Below are 18,423 nucleotides of genomic sequence, written 5' to 3'. Positions count from 1 at the left end.
TTCTAATTATTAAATTTTAGTACATTTGAATTTCTTATATCATCTACATAATCTTCCCACACAAGTTTTATATACGACATGGCTTAATATTTATTGAACTAATTATGTTACATTAATAGTTTTGGTATATTTGTGAAGTCTAATAGGAAATTAAGATTTCAACCCTTTGATGAGTTTTGGTGTTTCTGTTGAATTTTAATTCGCATACCTATAATAAATATTTGACATGACATTCAAAGTTAGTTGAGCCGGCCCTGTATACTGATTCCTAAGTAATAGATTTTTTAAAGCTCCACGTCAAGTTTATATGCTACATAATAATTTGATGCCTAAACATGTTTATTACGTAATAAATTTCTTGTTATTTACACGTAATTAGAAAAAATAGTGCTAAGTTGTAGTATAGCAAATAAATGATGGGTATTGTAGGTGTTTAAATAAAACAGAAGTTTCCTTGATTCTAAAATAGTAGCAACTAATTGATTCTAAAATAAGTAGCCATACATAAAATTTGAAAAAAGGGAATCGATGACATTAATTTCCTATCACTTGTAAACACAGTGGTTTTTTAACTTTTGAGTTCGAGAAAGGAAAGTTTACCGCCTAGACTAACCGGTTTTACTTGTATAATTACAATATTTATAGTTAGTAATTAAAGTATTTTGGGTGCGTACTATTTTTGTCAAATGAAGAATATTCCGTTTTATTTTACCGTAGTTGTCCTTGTAAATACATACAAGGATAGTTTAAAAAAAGAGGGAGGGGCACGACTCTTCAAACTTTCAACATATATAAATTCATTGTCCGTTTCTCCCTCTCGGCAAAGGCTCATTTCGCATCTCCCTGTGCTTGGCGCAGGGGTTGCTCCTCTAAAAATACGGTAGCAAATTGATACATCAGGGGCCTTTTCTTTTGTCTCTGTTTTTTTCCTTTAGATGGAAGAAATATCAAAGACATCAATTACAACCATCTCCAGGGACAAAAACAAGGCTCCTGATCAAAATGGCTTGCCTTTGACGAAGAAAAGAAAGCGCGCCTCCGCCATTCGCCTGCTCAAGGTGACGCTTTACGCGTTGGGTCTGAGATCAAGCAAGTCAAAATCAAAATCCATTCAGGTCAATTTGCTTTCCAAATTCTCCTGGAAGGGGCTTGTAGGGTCAATGCGCCCAATGCATTTACAGAGCAACCAATCCCCACCCCCGGCTATCGAGGCCGAACCGGCGATGATGCCTGAGGCGGAGTCTATACCTCTTGGCAAATATGTAGGGGAAGAGATTTCGTCGCCCTTATCTCCAATGAGGGACAGCTCTCCGTCCCCAGTCTTCTCCATGTCCTCTTACGGCTCCGTGAGTGACATGAGCCAATACGAGTCACCTTTGAATCTTCCAGATCTTCAGCATGTTATAAAATCTTGCGAAGAGATCACCCAAGAGCCGGAGTTTTGGTACGGTGATGACGATGGCGACGAGATGATTGATGCTAAGGCTGAAGAATTCATAGCTCAGTTCTACGAACAAATGAGGCGGCAAAACTTGAATGAATGAATCGTTACAATTGCGGAAAAACAGTGTTCAAGAACGTACGGACGGCATTGATTTGCATGCATGCACGTTGCATTGTTTGTTTTCTGTCTTTATTTTTTTTGTTCTTTTTTATATTTATCTTTGTGGTTCATAGGAAAAGTCGGGGCTGGTGGAAAACATACAGTTGCAAGGCGAATAGTAAGTATAGCAAATAAAGAGAGGTTATCCTCTGCTGTGTTTTGCTTACTATATAGAACTTGGGATATGGCGGTGTTAGGTGTAATTTTGCTTTAATTCAAGTATAAATGGCATGATTTGGTTATTAATATGATTCATAAATGAGAAAAATTTGCAGTTTTGACTTTATCTTCCTAGCATGTATATACATCCTAAGCTCATACTAATTAGACACCCTCAATTTAATTCGTGCACAATATTTCTAACATCATTATGAACATTTTATTATGTAAAGCAATTCTACGATATTACTTTGATGCGGTTTGCCATTTATGAGATTCACAATAATTTGTAGTAATTTCTTTTAATTTGGGACCCACATCGTACAAGTGTCTGGAGGCTATACTGCTACTAATTAGCGGCACCAGAGGAAATTAAGCTTGCTTTTTTCTTCTTCGTTATTTGTCTCAAAACAAAAATCTTTCACAATATTAAACACTTGGGCTATTCCTATTAGCTTCGACAGTTAAGACTGATCGTAAAGCAGACCTGAGGTACAATTTCAAAGATAATGCTCCTTCAGACTCTAAAATACCACACATCTCCGAAAGCTTTTCTCCCTTTTCTTTTTTCTGTCAAGACAGAAAAAGCCTATCGACTATCGTCCTAAGTTTTGGACCTAACATTTTCAGAATAATGCGGCGCCAGGGCCGAGTTTAAAATGTTTACATTGGGCTAAAGCACGACCCTCATATGACATTGGTGAAAGTTAATTTCCACAAGTTCTTGTCTAGTTCACGCAACGGCATCCAAACATGAGAATTGAGAAACCCCCCCTCAATTTCTTCCCTGCCCTGTTGCCTGCGGGAAGTACGATCATTGTACCAGCTTTTTTCTCTTTTATTACTTCCATCTTTTTCTCTTTGCTTGGCATAACATCTATATTTCTTATACATTCATTTTACCCTTGTTATCTCACGCAACTTAAGTTCAGTGATGCACTACCAACTTCACTGGCCTCAAATGTTGGTAAACCAGAAAAAATGGTTTGGCTTTGGCACACCGAAATTTTCAATCCTAAAGAAATGTAAGGGTCAATGAGTTAAAGAACAAGGCAAAAGGGATTAGCACTAATGACATTCTTCAAGCAAATGCAACTTTGCCAAAGGACTTTCATAATTCATATCATTAATTCGAACTGAAGTATTTTCAAAACTCTTAACACCCCAGGCACAGAAAAATAAAACTATCCTATCATAAATTAAACCCCATTTTCCACTGTTTTAGTAAGTACAACGAAAGTTGAAAAAATAAATATTTTTTCTAAAAAAATTACTAAAAATTATGTCGTGTTACATCTTAGTAGTATCTTTACTTACCCACAAATGTCAAAACTATCAATTCCAACAAGATCTCGCCACCTCACCAACGGGTCCCACCCTCCATCCGATGTGTACACAGTCTGAACCGCAAAATTTTGCCCCCCTTTAGTATCCATGGACGATCTGCGAGCACTTGTTCTTGATCCAGCAGAGACCTTTCCTCAAAGAAGCCTTTACTTTTCCTTCCACAGTGTAAACCTTGTATTTTGCTATCCTCTTCTTCCTTTTCATCTCGGGATCCGTAAACCCCCACGGCTTCGACGCGCCTTGACTCGGCCTAGCCGTCCGATTCGGCACGGGTTGTAAATCGGGCGAGCGGGAACGACTCGAGAAGATCTGATTGGGTCCGACGTTCGATCTCTTCCCGCTTACAATCCCGGCCCGTCGATCAACCCCGCACGGCCTTTGACCCGATCCGTAACTCTCCATTGTGAGATAATGAGTAAGGGTAACAATTTTTTGGGTTGTTATGGAAACGGAATATGAGTGGGGTTAGGGTTTGGGGAACTCGAGGTCCTACGGTGAAATACTTACTAAATATTTTCTACTTTTTTTTTGTTTGGAAAAAAAAATCTCCGAGTTAATTATGACGTGGTTTCTGTACTGGATGATTCCTTTTGAAATTCTTTTTTTTTTCTGATTAAAGAAAAAAAGAAAATTTATGGTTCAAGTTGTAAATTTAGATAAATGTGTGGAGCTGTGATACAGCCTCGGTTTCGCCGAAGGTGGTTGGATGCAAACCGTCTGTCTTCCTTCCCCTGACAACATTACGTTGGAAAATGTTTAGTACAACTTAATAAACAGTTAATTTAATTTAATTTAATTGATTGGGCAGGTTTATGACAACCTTCTTGCCTAGTTGTACCTTGTAAGACGATCCATGAAAAACAAAACAAAATCCCAAAGAAGCAAAAAAAAGTTAGATGCATTGCTTCTTGTTAGTTCTCGATGAATTTTTTTTTATCTTTAATTCTTGCCCTAACGGCAAGGCAATCTTTACGACCTTAAATGTGAGACGCGACCCACTTTTTTACTTTCCATAGGCCAACTACGAGAATCTTGTGCTAGTAATAATTAAGGGATTGATTAATTTTTTTTAAAGTTTATTTTTGTATATTTTAAATAAGGTATAAATCATGTGTAAGGATATAATAATATGTTCACTAAATAATTAGTTATATAAAACTATTATAAATTAAGAAAATTCAAGAACACCAGGGTAATTATTAGTACCAAAAATGGACCACAATATTATATATCTACCCAAAATAATAAATAAATAAATAAAGGACCGCAATATATGGTTATTACAGACCCCGCTATGAGCAAATCCAACTAGCGAGTATGATAGAAAAAGCTAGGGCCTAGGAGCAAAGCTGAGCCGAAAAAGAAATCCAATGCATTGTTAAGAGCATGGACCTTTTTTAATGAGCATTAATAAGAACGCCTGCGCATCACAAACAACCGGAAAAAAATATAATTTTAAAATCATTTAAAAAAACTTTAAATAAGACATTATTCTTTGATTATATTTAATTAAGTTTTTATATTTTTATTTTAAGTTAAATAAATTTTTATAATTAATGATGAATTAATTATCATTAGTCAAAATAGCACTTATCATTTTCAATTCATATGCCACTGATATGATGTTAATGTGAATGATAAAAAATATTACATGAATCATGTGAAATTAACATGTTATGTCATCATTAGGTCAACATGTCACATCATTATCGATATATTAACATGTCATGTCAACGTCATGTGATATAAAATGATAAATGACATTTTAATTAAATTAATTATTAGTCACAAGAGTTAATTTGATTTAAAATAAAAATATAAAAATTTATTTAACTCAGAATAAAAGTATAAGGTTTTGATCGAATTCAATAAAAGTATAAAGGTTTATTTGAGTTTTCTTAGATAGTTTAGGGTTTTTTTTAGATATGTAAAAAAATGACATAATGCTTGAAAAAATTTTTGAATTTGAATTGTTTAAAAAAATTTAAATAAATTTTTATTCTTTTATTACATTCAATCAAATTTCTATATTTTTATTTTAAATCAAATAAGTCCTTATAGCTATTTATTGACGTACTATTAATTAAAATGTAATTTGTTATTTAATATTTACATGACACTGATATAATGTTGATATGAAGAGTAAGAAATAATACATAGACATATTATTATGTTACATTAACATACTTTGTCATCATCAATTATGACATGTCAGTATGTTATATTAACAGTCATATGATATAAAATGATAAGTGATATTTTGATTAAATCAACTATTAGTTATAAGAGTCTATTTTACTCAAAATAAAAATATAAATATTTGATTGAATGTAATAAAAAAATAAAAATTTATTTAAAATTTTTAAAATAATTTAAGTTTTTTTAAAATATTATATCAAGAAAAATTAAGAAATCTTGTTAGATATATTATAGTATTGAAGATATTTTTGTCGTATGAAGAGAAATAGGACAAAAACAAGAATCAGCAAAGGATAATAACGTTAAGCCAAATCTAAGTTACTGCACTGTAGAAGAGAATTAAGAATTAAAGTTTTGCATTTCAATATTTCTAAATTATAGATTTCATTATTCATATAGTAATTTTATCCCTTATTCATCGTATTTGATTAGCTGTTCTAAAACTAGTAAAAGAATGTTGAAAGTACACTACAATAAGACTTTCTTCTGTAGGAATATTTTCGGGCCAAATCTCACCCGACTCGATCCGTGTCTAACTTTCTACCCCACTCAGCATTGGACCCTCTTTGGTTTGGGTTTATATTTTTAACCCCTTTTTTTAAACCCTTTTGAGTTTATTTGATCTATTTTTAATTTTACTTTTTTTACTTTTCTATTTTATTTATTTATTTATTAATTAATTTTGTTTCTTTCATTCATGCACAGATATAAACTCAGAAATTCTTTAAAAAATTCTGAGAATAATAAAAATCTAAAAAGTAATTTTTTAATTATTTCTTTTTTTATTAATTAAAAATCAAAATTATTTAGAATAAACGTTTTAAAATTTTTTTTTAAAGAAGTTACAAGGGTAATTTTTTTAAAGTGAAAATAATTACTTTTCAAAAAAAAGTGAAAATAATTATGGGACCTCAAGAAAAGTTTCCAATAAAAAAATAATAAAACTTTTCACTAAAGTGGTTAGAAAATTCAAGACAAATTTTTAAAAAATAATAAAAACTCTTAATTTTCGTCAAAGTGATGAAAAAACTCAAGAAAAGTTTCTAGTTTTCGCCAAATTGGTGAAAAAACTCAAGAAAATTTTTTGAAAGAAGAATAATGAAAAATAATGATAGTAATAAATCTTAGTTTTCACCATAATACTAAAAAAACTCAAGAGAAAAAATCCTGAAGAATAATAATAAAATTTCTTAATTTTCATCAAAATGGTGGAAAAACTTGAGAAAAGTTTTTTAAAAAATAATACTAAAAACTTTTAATTTTGGTCAAAATGGTGAGAAAACTTAAAAAAAAAAAAAAAGTAGGGAGAAAACTTAAGAAAAGTTTCTAAAAAATAATAATAAAGAAGGCAAACTGTACGAGCAGTGACTGAGTACAGATGAAGAAGAAGAAGAAGAACAACACAAGGATATGTATTCAAGTGACGGGCAAGAGTTAAATTTGGAGCTTTCAAAACCACAGCTAGATAATCACAATTACCAGTTTCCTGGACAAGCTATGGTGGGCAAGGCAGTCTGTTTTTGTTGGCAATTAGGGTTTCAATAAACAAAAAAAAAAAAAAAAACACTATGGATTAGATAGATGATGGGCATGCACCCAAAAAATTAGAATTGCAAATTTGGGGTATGTCTCCGCTTTTTTCTTTTTTTTTCTTCTCCCACTACATTATCATCTTCCACGTCAGCATGATTGCCACGTCACCATCAGCTTCCTCTCTCCCCACGGTATCTGGAGTTTCCACCGATTCTTAGTGGAAGATTAATTCTAGCATACCAGCAACTCATTTCCCCTTTTACCGTCACTATCTGTCCATTGTTGTGCTTTCTCTAACACTTGGAATTGACTAAACTACAACTTATAAATTCTATTAGCCACTGTTTATTCAATTTGTTCATTTATTTTTTCCATGTTGTTTGTTGAAAGCAACACAATCCCATTGTTGAAATTTTGGCAATTCAAAGTTCTCCCGCCAACTTTCACCAGATTTCTCCACTACTTAGCGATATTGCTAAAAGTGTTGCACCTCCAGGCATGAACTGACACTCGTTGTACCACCAGCCAAGCTTGACACTGAAAAATCCTAGCTCCGACCACATTTCAATGGAAGAAAATCATTTGCTGAGCCAATCCATTTATGTATCTTTTATCTCCTCAAACTATATACTTTCACTGAATGAAATAAGGTAGTGATTGGGTATCAAATTCCTTACTTTCAATTTCTGATAACTTTCCGTATTCAAGTATTCTTGTAAGCTTTCCGCTGTCAATTGGTCCTCTGAAATACCGATGATGCTTCTCTCCAAGCAATGAAAATTCTTGGTATTTATTTCCTTTTTGCACTTGTTGTTGGTTCAATGTTCTTTTTTGGGACATTGTTATGTTTTTCTCATTGTTTTGTTCACCTACTTGGTTAGCGCTCATCCTTTTGCCCCCTAGCTTTAGTTTTCTGTTGCCATTCCCTACTTCTTTCCCACAATGATTCATGTTCCCCATACTTTGCAATGTTGACCCCTAGCCTGTGATTAGAAAGCCATATCTTATTTACTTTATGTACTGCCATCTCTTGGCTTTTGTTTCCTGTTCGAACCTCAAGAAACTAAACCTCTTACCTGTTCTACTCCTTTGCACTATAAAGACATCTATATATCACCATACCATGATGCTCAATTTCTGCAAATATATATATATCCATATCCTCTTTCCCACCCAATCGGGGATGTTGTTGACAAAAATTGTGATTACTCCGAACATGGATCTTTTTCAATCTAAGGATTAATGAAAATGGATATGAAGATAATTCATTTTCTGTTATATCTGGATGGATATATCTCATTCCTATTTGTGAAAAATATTAATCTGTAGGAATCTTACAAATTGGCCACATACCTAAAGGGCTAAAGTCACGTTTGGGGTGAACATAAAATTCTGATCTTCTTCATTTGTTTATTCAATTTAATTCTTAGAATCCTTGATTCCAGGGAAAGCAGACAACGGAGGGGGAAAAAACAAAGGTAAAAACTAGATTTGAGCCAGCCAAGTTTTACATGATCTGATGCTTAATTTATCATTCGAATGAGTTTAAAATATTATGGAGGGCCTTAATTAGACTTTTGCTCTTTTTTAGATCATAATTTTAACTCATTAGCTGATCAGCCACGTTCTTTTTCTTTTTCTCTTGTCTTTTCCCTGTTGGTTTACACTTTACACGCTTTTTTTTGTACTATAACTCTAATGTAGGGTTTTCCATTAATATAATAATTCACCAAACAAAAACTAAGCAAGTTGCATTAGTTGTTCAAATAATTAACAAAGCATGCCCCCCGGCATCATAGATAATATTGATCATCACATAATTAAGAAGCACAACATTTGAACTAGTGATTGCTACAGTTTTGATGAATATGTAAAATCAATAATGCAGTCGTGCCAAGCTGATATAACAAAACATACGTGCGGGTCTTGGTCTTGGATACCTGCAAATGCCCCCTTGTGACCTTGTCACTTTCTTTCTTGTAAGGTTGCCTCCATGTTGTCCCACATAACATTCTCAATGTCCGCTATGTACAGAAAAACATTGCGTAATTATTAATCCTCAAATGTTTTTACTTTCACAATTTTAACATCATTAGTACCATAGCATATCTGGCATAAGAGAAGCCATTGTGTAAAGCTTGTCGACTCGAATTGCCTGGAAAATCACACTTTTCAATACATTGGAAGATGTTTCAACAAAAGATAACACATTCCAGCTCTAATTTAAACAGAAAAAAAAAAAAAAGAAAAAGAAAAAGCAAAACATAAAAGCGCAGAGAGGGGATGGATTAAAACTCCATGGTACAGATGGGGGGGCTATATATCTAACAACCTGAAGGAGAAAGTTTAAGATGAAGATCAACGCCAATGTCCGCCTCTGGCAATTTACCAGAAAATTCAGTAAACGACGAGTCTGCTACTGTTGCAAAATGCAATGGCTGTGCTATATAAATTCGAGGAGGATACTGAGAAGGAGTTGAAGGAAGCAGCAGTGGCCGTGATGGGCAGTAACCTGGTTGTGAAACAAATTTACCAGTACTGTTGCTACTTAACCCGCTCGGAAACATGGGTGGCATCGACCTTACAGCATGGGAGCTTAAAACTGGCGCAGCTGCTATGTACCGTTGATGGCTGTTAAACTGGGCGCGCCTAGCTCTTTGACGCTCTCTCTTGTGTGCATTTTGATGGCCGCCCAGTGCTTGAGAGTTGGCAAATACTCGGTGGCAAAATGGACACTCGAATTTCCTGCTTTCTCCAAAGTCTTCTTCAGCTTTCTCTAGAATTTCGTCTTGCTCAGTTAGTGAAAAACCAAATAGCTTCAGTGACGAAGAGGGTTTCTGGTCCGATTGTTTATCTGGTGCCATATCAGCTGAAGATGACTTACTTGGGATTGAGCTCTCTGCCATTGTAACGTAGAAGGAAGGAGCAGGCTTCCTATGATTTATGTGTGTGATAGTGTTAAAGTAAAAGCCCTATATTTATAGCTGGACTGGTTTGATCTTCCACCCTTAGCGTTCAATCAGTTTTACAAGAGTATTGGCCTGTTGAGTGGGTTATAACTGAAAAGTGAAAGCATGATTGCTGTACAGAAATTTGCTGCTATGGTAACAATTTCTTTACTCAAAGATTCAGGCAATCATGTCAGTAAAAATAGCTTGGCCGTACAAAATTTCTAGGGGTAATTACTATTTGTGTACAGTGCTAGAAAGGCTGTAATTAACTTGTGAAAACACTCTTGTCATCAGGCACAGTTTTTATGGGAGCAGATCCTGAGGGAGGATCCATGATGGTGAAACATTGAAGAAAAGAGCCCAAGATAGACGGGGGATTAGGGGGTCACTGTCTGTAGGCAAGATGTAATATTAAGCTTGTCCCTCCTGCCTCCTTTATATGCCGAATTTCGTGCACCCGCCTTCCTTGTTGGCGTGCATAATGATTCAAACCATCTCAAGATGAGACCATTGATCCAACTCGTACAAATCACACAAACGACTTTATTTCGTCATTAGCCTTCTTAATTCCTTTGTTTCTTGCCTTTACATAAACTGAAAGTTTAAAATATAAAATTGACCTATATCATTTGTGCGCAATATTTGCATTCTTAACGTGGACAAACAGTTGTGAATATCATTGACTTCTCGAGATTAATTGTGGGTAACCTTTCAGCTTATATAGCAATATTAGTAACACTTCAGTACCCTTGTCAACAGCTCCAGCCGGAAAACTTCACCCAACTAAGCTGACCATTGCACTGCTGGAATCAGTAATTGTGTGAAATTTGTTCTACCTAGTAATTAGGGTAGGAGGTTAAACGCCTTTCAGTGGACCAAACAGCTCATGTTGACTGACTAGACATGAAAAGAAAAACTCCGTTTTGATGCAATGCATAGATTCCAGAGAGCAATCTGCGGACTAGGTTTGAGATATACATGAAACAATTCTTATACCTGTCAAACTACTAGGTTGTCGTCTTTCGTAATCTTAGCTTAATTTCTAAATTTATATCTACGTGATACATAACGCTGACACCTCGCCTGAGATAGGTTAGGCCCCCGTAGCATCAATGCACGATATCTTCCCCTCCACCACTTCTTCCCAATGGAAGGTCCTTCTGATTCAAAGAACCCAGAAAGGCTGAGTCATCAGCTAGGCTAAAGCAACAAGATTTCGGAGAAAGCTAGGTGATTCGGAGTCATTATCCTTTTTCTACAAAAAAAAAAAAAAAAAGGTTTGCTTCTACATCCTAAACCTACTATTTTATGGTAAAACTTAATGACTTTGATGCCATACTTCCTTTTATAGGTAGAAGACTTTGGGAATTAGTCACCTGATATATATTACTATATCTCGTCTTGTCTTTTGAAATACTAGCCTAAATTCTTCTTATAATATAGCATAGGCAGAGGCAGGTTTCAAATCAAGCACCTTAAAGGCTTAAACAAGGAGACTCCAAAGAAATTTTATCAACCAAGCTAGCAATAAAAGAAGGCTCGTAAGCTACTTTCTGTGCATTTAGCAACCTATATGGTGAATACTCACAAAAGCGACAAAAATCATACTATGTAGTAGTGCAACATTAGACATTGATGTAACCTTAATACCTATCTCTCTTTGCCATATTTAGGGTTAATTGTGGTGACATTTAGTCGGGTTTCAGTCAATGAATCTAAACATACGGACAATTATTTTTGTTTTCAAAAAAAATATTTTGTTTGAGCCTTTTCCTTCTCCTGTTGACATGTCTACTCAGGAGTAGGCCGACTCTATGGGAAAATAAATGAGTTTTGTTTTTATATTTTTTTTCGGGTCTTAAGGGATTGCTAAGTGACAAAGCATGAGACATGAGCTTTTATCTTCACAATTGGAGTGAGAAAAGAAATTTAAATCATTTGTTGTACTTGGCATATACTATGACTAGGGTCGCTGTATAGCGACACGTTTCAAAATACTGTTGGCTCATGGATCAGAAAGGCTGTCTGCCACTGGCGCGCGCATGGACATGCTCCCATCCTTCGCCCCTCATCGAGGGTTTTTGATGATCGCAGTGTCTCCCATAATCCAGGTTTGATTGACATTGCATTCCCCTTTTCATTCCAGTAACTTCACAAAAAATCCAGTCCAAGTGTTATTCTGAATCTTATCCTCCGCCATATTTCTTAGATTTTAAAATATTCATTTCACTTAAAATTAGTTGACATGATTCTTACTTTTATTATTATTTTAATATATTTATCATCACGTGTAAGGACATAAATCTTTCACGTGATTTGGATATTATGTAAGAGAAATGGACTTAACGTGTCGTTAAACAAACTTACCCTCACATGTAAGAATTGAATAACGAATCTATCAAGTGACTTAGATATCAAGCATAGGAATAATGACCTTAATGTATAGGCATAACAAACCTATTACAGATATCAGGAATGGGACAACAAATGAGAACAATGTCTACTGGATTTAAAACATGTTAGATGGATATCCAACTTAAAATTTATTAACAATAGGTAGAGTAACCCTTGTTATATATGTATGCTTGAAACACTTTTAATTTAAGTCATGTGAGATAATAAATATTTCAACCACAATCAGTTAATAATAAATAAAACAATTTTTATTATGTATGTATTTATGTGTTCAAAATGTTTTTAATTTAACTAATATGAAATTTAGTTTCATCAATCATGGCTCCAATAATGTCATTGTGGGATCTAATTCCCTGACTTTTAATAATCCCTCTGGACTTGATTTGCTCCCGGCTGTAGGACAAGGAATCGGAAACCTTACATCGTGCAGTGCAATGCTAGGATTAATGCTTAGATATTTTGGCCTAACATGAGGGTAACCAAGAATTTTGCAGGCAATGCTCAATCAGATTGATTTCATCTTTTGTTGCATTTTTCATGGAAAAGTTTCCATGATGTTATCCACTGGAATGGCCAATAGGGAAAACCTCAGACAAAATGTTTGGCCTGCCAGCTGAATTTGTACAAAGAATCCTAGCTATACGTTATGAGTGAGTAGCCATATCCGAATTTCGAAATTTGATTAAAAGTGAGAATAGGTTTGGCATGTACGGCATCTTCCCTTGACGCTTTTTGGCTGTCTGCCCCCACATTTTTAGTGAGACATTATGGCTTTTGCCCCATGTGTGGCTCTTAGTTTGCTTCCTCTCCCTCTCCCACTCCCACCATGCTTTGCTCAAAACAATTTTACATCATTCTGAAAATACAGCTGAAACGCCTCAACAGGCCAGCTCGGCCCCCACCACGCCTAATGGTGTCATATCGCCCCTTCGCTTCCGTTGTTTTGATTCAAGTAATTGGATGAAAAATCTTTGAGTGGCTAATCGGCCCTACCAGGGTATAATTAACATCATTTTCTGAGCTCATTTTTCACTTGGATTTCATGTAAACCCAAAAGCTAGCCTGCGTTTACACAGGCATTTATCAGAGCTATAGCTACCTAGCTATGCTTGTCGAATCGCAGTCGCCATCTAGGGCTCCTGGGCTCGGGCTAATTTGCCCATATATAGCGGGAGCTTCACTTGTTCTGTTTGTTTGGGGTGCCTAGCTAGCAGCTCATTTGGAGCAAAGTCAGAATGCTACCATGAAATTATGTAGCAAATTAAGCAAGTAGTAATAGAAATACTGCTTCCAGAATGTGTTTAATCCAACAAATAGAGGGAGTTGAAGGCGTTTCCACTGTGAAGGTTTTGTAGGATTCGGGACATCAAAGTACAGGGTAATGGCCCACTTGGAGTTTTTCTTTAGTTTGTTGTCTCTTGTTTGGTTTTTATTCTGCTTTTTCGAAAGAGCTTTCAAAAAGCTTGCTCTGTTCCAAAGATTCATGTGTGGATGATTTTCATGGTTACTTTTTGCTTTTTTCAATTCGAGCTTGATGGAAGGTGCAAATGTAGTGCGCCCCTGTAAGAATGGCCCACGAAAAACATAAAAATAAAATAAAATAAAATAAATTCTTGGGGTATGAAGGGGCACCCATTTTTTATTCCTGATGTCGTAGCTAGGTTGAGCATTGATTGGTAGTCAGATTAAGTCTTCTATTTACTTTTAACTATAACCATTAATAATTGTGACATCATGGGGTATCCAGTTATGTACTCCTTTTTGGTGCTATCCTCGTATTTAATTACCCTTTCTTAATGCACATATTTTAATTAAGACCAGCGACTTCTTTTGTCATTTTGGCTACCTAAAATATATATGTATATAAGTTAAAACCTAAGAGCTGTAGTTGGACAACTGCATGTTCCTTCCACAGATGAATAGACTGCTCAGCCACTCAGTTTGGATGGTAAAAGTAAATATGTGGGAGTGTGAAAAACCTGAAATCAAATAGCCATCAATCAGCAGTCACTAGCTAAAACATTAATGTTGTTTTTCTCTTTTCTTTTCCTTGCTGTAGACACAAGGCAAGGCATACAATGAGCTAGTGAGATAGCTATAGATTGCCCACATGAGGTTTACTTTTGTTACTTCCTGTCGACTAATCCTTGCACGCGAAAACAAGGTCTAGTCAGTAAGTCGGGCCAGTGGATACACCATCTCGACATCTAGATTTTATTTGCTCTAATACGACATAACCCTGAACACATAAGAGACTAGTGGCTGTGGTTAATCTAGGAAAATCATGTAGCTAGCATAATGGCTATGAATTGCCTAGGATTCAAACTTTAGGGACCCTGCTTTAATCTAAGATGAAATGAAACAACATATATATTTTATGGACTAGGATATATCATATATAGGAATATTTAGGACCCTGCTTTAATCTCTTGTTTTGTCATTTTTGCTTTGATAGAAAAATCTTCTTTTCTGTCAAAAGTGACTTGAAATAAACTTGAATGAACAACTGGTATAGGGAAGACGTAAGATCTGGCATCGATTGAGGATTAATATTTAATGGGTTGTTACCTGGCCTAATCGCTGAGATTTTTACCTCGATCATGTCGGTTTCTTGTAAGTCTTGTGAGCTTCACCTAATCGTAGTTAAGCTTTATTATCCTACTCGAAGCAGTTAGAAACCCGTCATCCCTTTCATAAATTTCAATGGCAATCAATGGATTTAGTGCGTGAAGAAGAAAGCTAGAGACTACTGTACCGTATCTATGTATACTCTAGACATTTGCTGCCTAATATCTCTTCCCATTTTTATTGTTTTATCATCGATATATTGACCATCTATTACCAAACTCACCTAAACTCGATTGATGAAGAAGCAACGAAAAGGGAAGAAACTTAATATATACTATAGGATCAAAAGCCCAAAAGGCAGAGTACAAGGTAAAACTAATTCCAATTACGAATTTGAGGAAGGGAGATTAAGTTGGTCAGTAAAAAAAGATGCTGCAACCCCTGATCGTTGGGATAAGACACGATGAGTATTATTAGAAGACAACATTTAAAGATTTCAGAATCCTTGGAGATGCCCCACCAAGCTCCCCTACTTCTTATCTGAAGGGACTAAAGCCTGTGTTGCGCAGTTGTATGATGCAGCAGCAGCACCGAGTTTTTTGTAAATGGCTATGAATTGACCTAGGTATTGCAGCAAGGTCAACGACGCTCACCATTAGTTTACTTCCTTCTTGGAGGATTTCGACATTTCGTAGCCCTCAAATTAACACCTTTCCAGGTTGAGATGATATCCAAAGATTTTATTCCAGATATTATGAATCATAATGCTATATTTATTTCATGCCAACTAAGCTGACCCTGCATTATTGTATTTTTCTCTTGCTTGTCACAGAGTGTTTTCTTTTTTTTTTCCTTTAAAAAGAGAAAAAAAAGAATTATGAAGATATATATTAAGAGAATTGGTGGGCGCTCACATTCGTTGGCAATGGTTGTTCTCCAGTTGTAAGTGGGTTCATGGTCCTTGACATTTATCCAAAGACTCAAAAGCCCACAAATCATGTGATTTATAATATTTATGTCACAACATCAGTACATACCAAGCATGTTAATCCAGGGCCCTTCTGTCTTTGTCTTTTGAATACTGGCTTTGGGTGCTATAATTAGTTTCAAATGCAAGTTCATAAATGGATGAGGATTAAACACATTCCAACCATTAAATATAGCCTAGCAGATAGACACATGATAAATTTCACAGATGATTTCCCCTCACTTAAGTTTTACTCTTTGATAGTGATCAAGGACCCGTAGAAAAAGATACATTTAACACACTTTAAACTTGTGGGAAGGAAGAGTTAATAGTACTGTGAATCAAGTGCATCAAATCGGTACAGTTCACTTTAACTTTTGAAATGTCATTGAAATGTATCTCTTTTCTCAATAATTTCATAGCGTGATATGTAAATGGTTCAACAGCCAAAAAACATAAGCATGAAAACAAAAAGGATACTGCATTCTGCAGTATGGTAAAACCTTTATTTTTCTCTTTAAATTTCTGGGAAAATAGAAAAAAGAACCAATTATTATATGCATATCGCCCTGATAGGATAGCGTGGATTGTGTAAAAGTAGCTAGGTGGATCCGGACATGGTGTTTTTCCCCACGTACAGGGAATCCAAATGCTTTGTTTGATAGGTCATAGGCCATGCACTGTCCTTTTGGCCCATCGCCAACATCAGTTAGAGATGCTGCCTTTGCTTGAGAAACTATAATTCTGAAAGCTTACGATAGCATAGCATGTTTGCATTATCTTAAACTAGTTGTTTTGAGTAGAAAACGAAAAGAGTTTCTGCTTCGAAATTTGGCTCCTCCAGATTCAGAAAGTAAACATGTTTTTATTGTTCAAAGAGAGAAAAATTAGAACATGAGATATCTATTTTGTAAATAAGGCTGAAAATGTTAATAGAGGAAAACAAAAAATGAAAAATCACACCACTAAACGGAGCCCAATCAAGAAAGTGGGGTTGGGTAAGTTGGGTCCAATGTTTTTATATTCATGTTCTGTTACCACTTATCCATGAAGCTTCTCCTTTGAGCTGAGAAACGTGCTATTTGAGACCCACTGGCAAAACAAAAGGCTGGGAAGCGACCGTGCTACTCCATGTTCTACACTCAGACGTTTCGCCCAAAATATGTATTTTTCATAAATCAAAGGATGGCCAATCCTGATGTCTTTAACCGTCCTTTTTCATATGCAGAATTCAAGAGAGTGATTACAAGGAGGAAAATTTAGAAACTGTGCTCTAGAAGACTATAACAATTAAGATCCAAGTTTTCTTAGTAACATTGGCTTGGGAAAATCCCCACGCAATTTGTTGTTGCCCCTTTTAAGTTTGGTTGAAGTGTTGAAGTGGTGGACTAGATGGCCCAAGTTCTTTTGGGTGATTGCAACCCTGATGTTGTTGGACTATCAAGCCTTTTCCCCTTTCCCCTTTTTCCGCAGAGAATTGAAAAGTGACTACTACATTGTCATATTAATATGGAAGTTGGCCGACTTAATTTGGTTATGATGCAAGTTTTAACTTTTCCTTGTGTTTATCTTTATCTCATGGGGAAGAGAGGAAATGCCACCATGAATCAATAGCAATGCCAAATATTACACTCAGCTCCGAATTAATTGATGATACAGATACAGAGAGAATGGATTTATGAATTCTTGCCATTAATTTGGCTGCAGATTCTGGTCAATTCTCCATCGTATTCTCTGTCAAAGCATCAGCTTTTCCCAAGAATTGGAGACATTGCTTTGCCGTACCGCTAACTGGACAAAACAAACAAACTAAATGTCACAAGGTCATCAGCATTTTCCTGGAACAGAATGAAACTTCTGTAGCTAACTTAGAGCTGTAGTACATCTAATATGGCACCGAGAACATTTCTGTCAACCTAGCTAGTTCTCAGAATCATCATCAGCCAATGAAACCTTGCTTAGCCTACTTGGTAATGTTCTAGCGTCAGTGCTTCTGACCTTTCTGCTTCCGGTGCTGCGGCGGCTGCTTGAACCATAAACTGCTCTGTGGGCAAGTGCTTTACTGAAGTGGAACTTAGCTGATCCCTGGCTAGAAGCTGATCGCTCTGTGGAATTCTCTTGAGTGTGATAATTCTGGGTGTCCACGGTCTGATCATAATTGGCTTTCTCAGTTGCCATTTTATGCTTTCCTTTCTCAATGATTTGGAAGGAGTTTTGGAGAGGAGAGAAAGGCAGCTGGAAGATGCGTGGAAACAGGGCAAGTGTCTGGGTTTTTATAGAGTATTAAAAGAAAAGATAACGAAAGAGCGCATCTGTCTTTTTGAGCTTACCCCTGATGATGGTGGTGGAATCTGAAGCTGGGGAAAGAGGTGCTTGAAGCAAACCTTTTTATTGCCGAAAGAGAGAGAAAATCTCTTTTACCAACTAAGAAGCTATGAGTGTCTTTGAGGGGAAGAAACTAAATATACCATAGTAGGAAAATCGTTTAAGGTACAGACCAGTGTAATCTCGGCCCGATGGAATTTCTGCAAGCACCACCACATCTTAATTTCAGAGAGACGAATCAGGCAATCACCAAAACAAGTTATGCCTCGCTTACGGTTACAGGTATAGACCAGTGAGGTAGCAATACAAGTTTGTGTGTCATGTTTGGCAACACTTTTGTTAATTTCCTCTTTATA

The 18,423-nt window shown here is 35.7% G+C and overlaps 3 protein-coding genes across 3 annotated transcripts; 1 reads left to right on the top strand and 2 right to left on the bottom strand.

Moving 5' to 3' along the window:
- The first annotated feature begins 833 nt into the window (after window positions 1–833).
- LOC18613659 (uncharacterized) lies at window positions 834–1,854 on the top strand. The gene has a single exon (XM_018121804.2). It carries the CDS (start codon window positions 936–938, stop codon window positions 1,542–1,544), a length of 609 nt encoding a protein of 202 aa, XP_017977293.2. The 5' UTR covers window positions 834–935; the 3' UTR covers window positions 1,545–1,854.
- Window positions 1,855–2,839: 985 nt separating this feature from the next.
- Window positions 2,840–3,837, bottom strand: LOC18613658 (uncharacterized). The gene has a single exon (XM_007050996.3). It carries the CDS (start codon window positions 3,509–3,511, stop codon window positions 3,188–3,190), a length of 324 nt encoding a protein of 107 aa, XP_007051058.3. The 5' UTR covers window positions 3,512–3,837; the 3' UTR covers window positions 2,840–3,187.
- A 5,155-nt stretch (window positions 3,838–8,992) lies between these two features.
- Window positions 8,993–10,173, bottom strand: LOC18613657 (uncharacterized). The gene has a single exon (XM_007050995.3). It carries the CDS (start codon window positions 9,745–9,747, stop codon window positions 9,166–9,168), a length of 582 nt encoding a protein of 193 aa, XP_007051057.1. The 5' UTR covers window positions 9,748–10,173; the 3' UTR covers window positions 8,993–9,165.
- Between the last annotated feature and the right edge of the window lie 8,250 nt (window positions 10,174–18,423).

Source organism: Theobroma cacao, chromosome 1, assembly GCF_053813885.1.
Source record: "Theobroma cacao isolate CCN51 chromosome 1, ASM5381388v1, whole genome shotgun sequence".
NCBI lineage: Eukaryota > Viridiplantae > Streptophyta > Magnoliopsida > Malvales > Malvaceae > Theobroma > Theobroma cacao.
Note: the sequence above shows the minus strand (reverse complement) of the source record. Positions and strands in the feature narration are given on the sequence as shown.

Coding starts and splice junctions, on each gene's coding strand:
- LOC18613657 (XM_007050995.3), bottom strand. CDS start 9,747: ATGGCAGAGAGCTCAATCCCAAGTAAGTCATCTTCAGCTGATATGGCA.
- LOC18613658 (XM_007050996.3), bottom strand. CDS start 3,511: ATGGAGAGTTACGGATCGGGTCAAAGGCCGTGCGGGGTTGATCGACGG.
- LOC18613659 (XM_018121804.2), top strand. CDS start 936: ATGGAAGAAATATCAAAGACATCAATTACAACCATCTCCAGGGACAAA.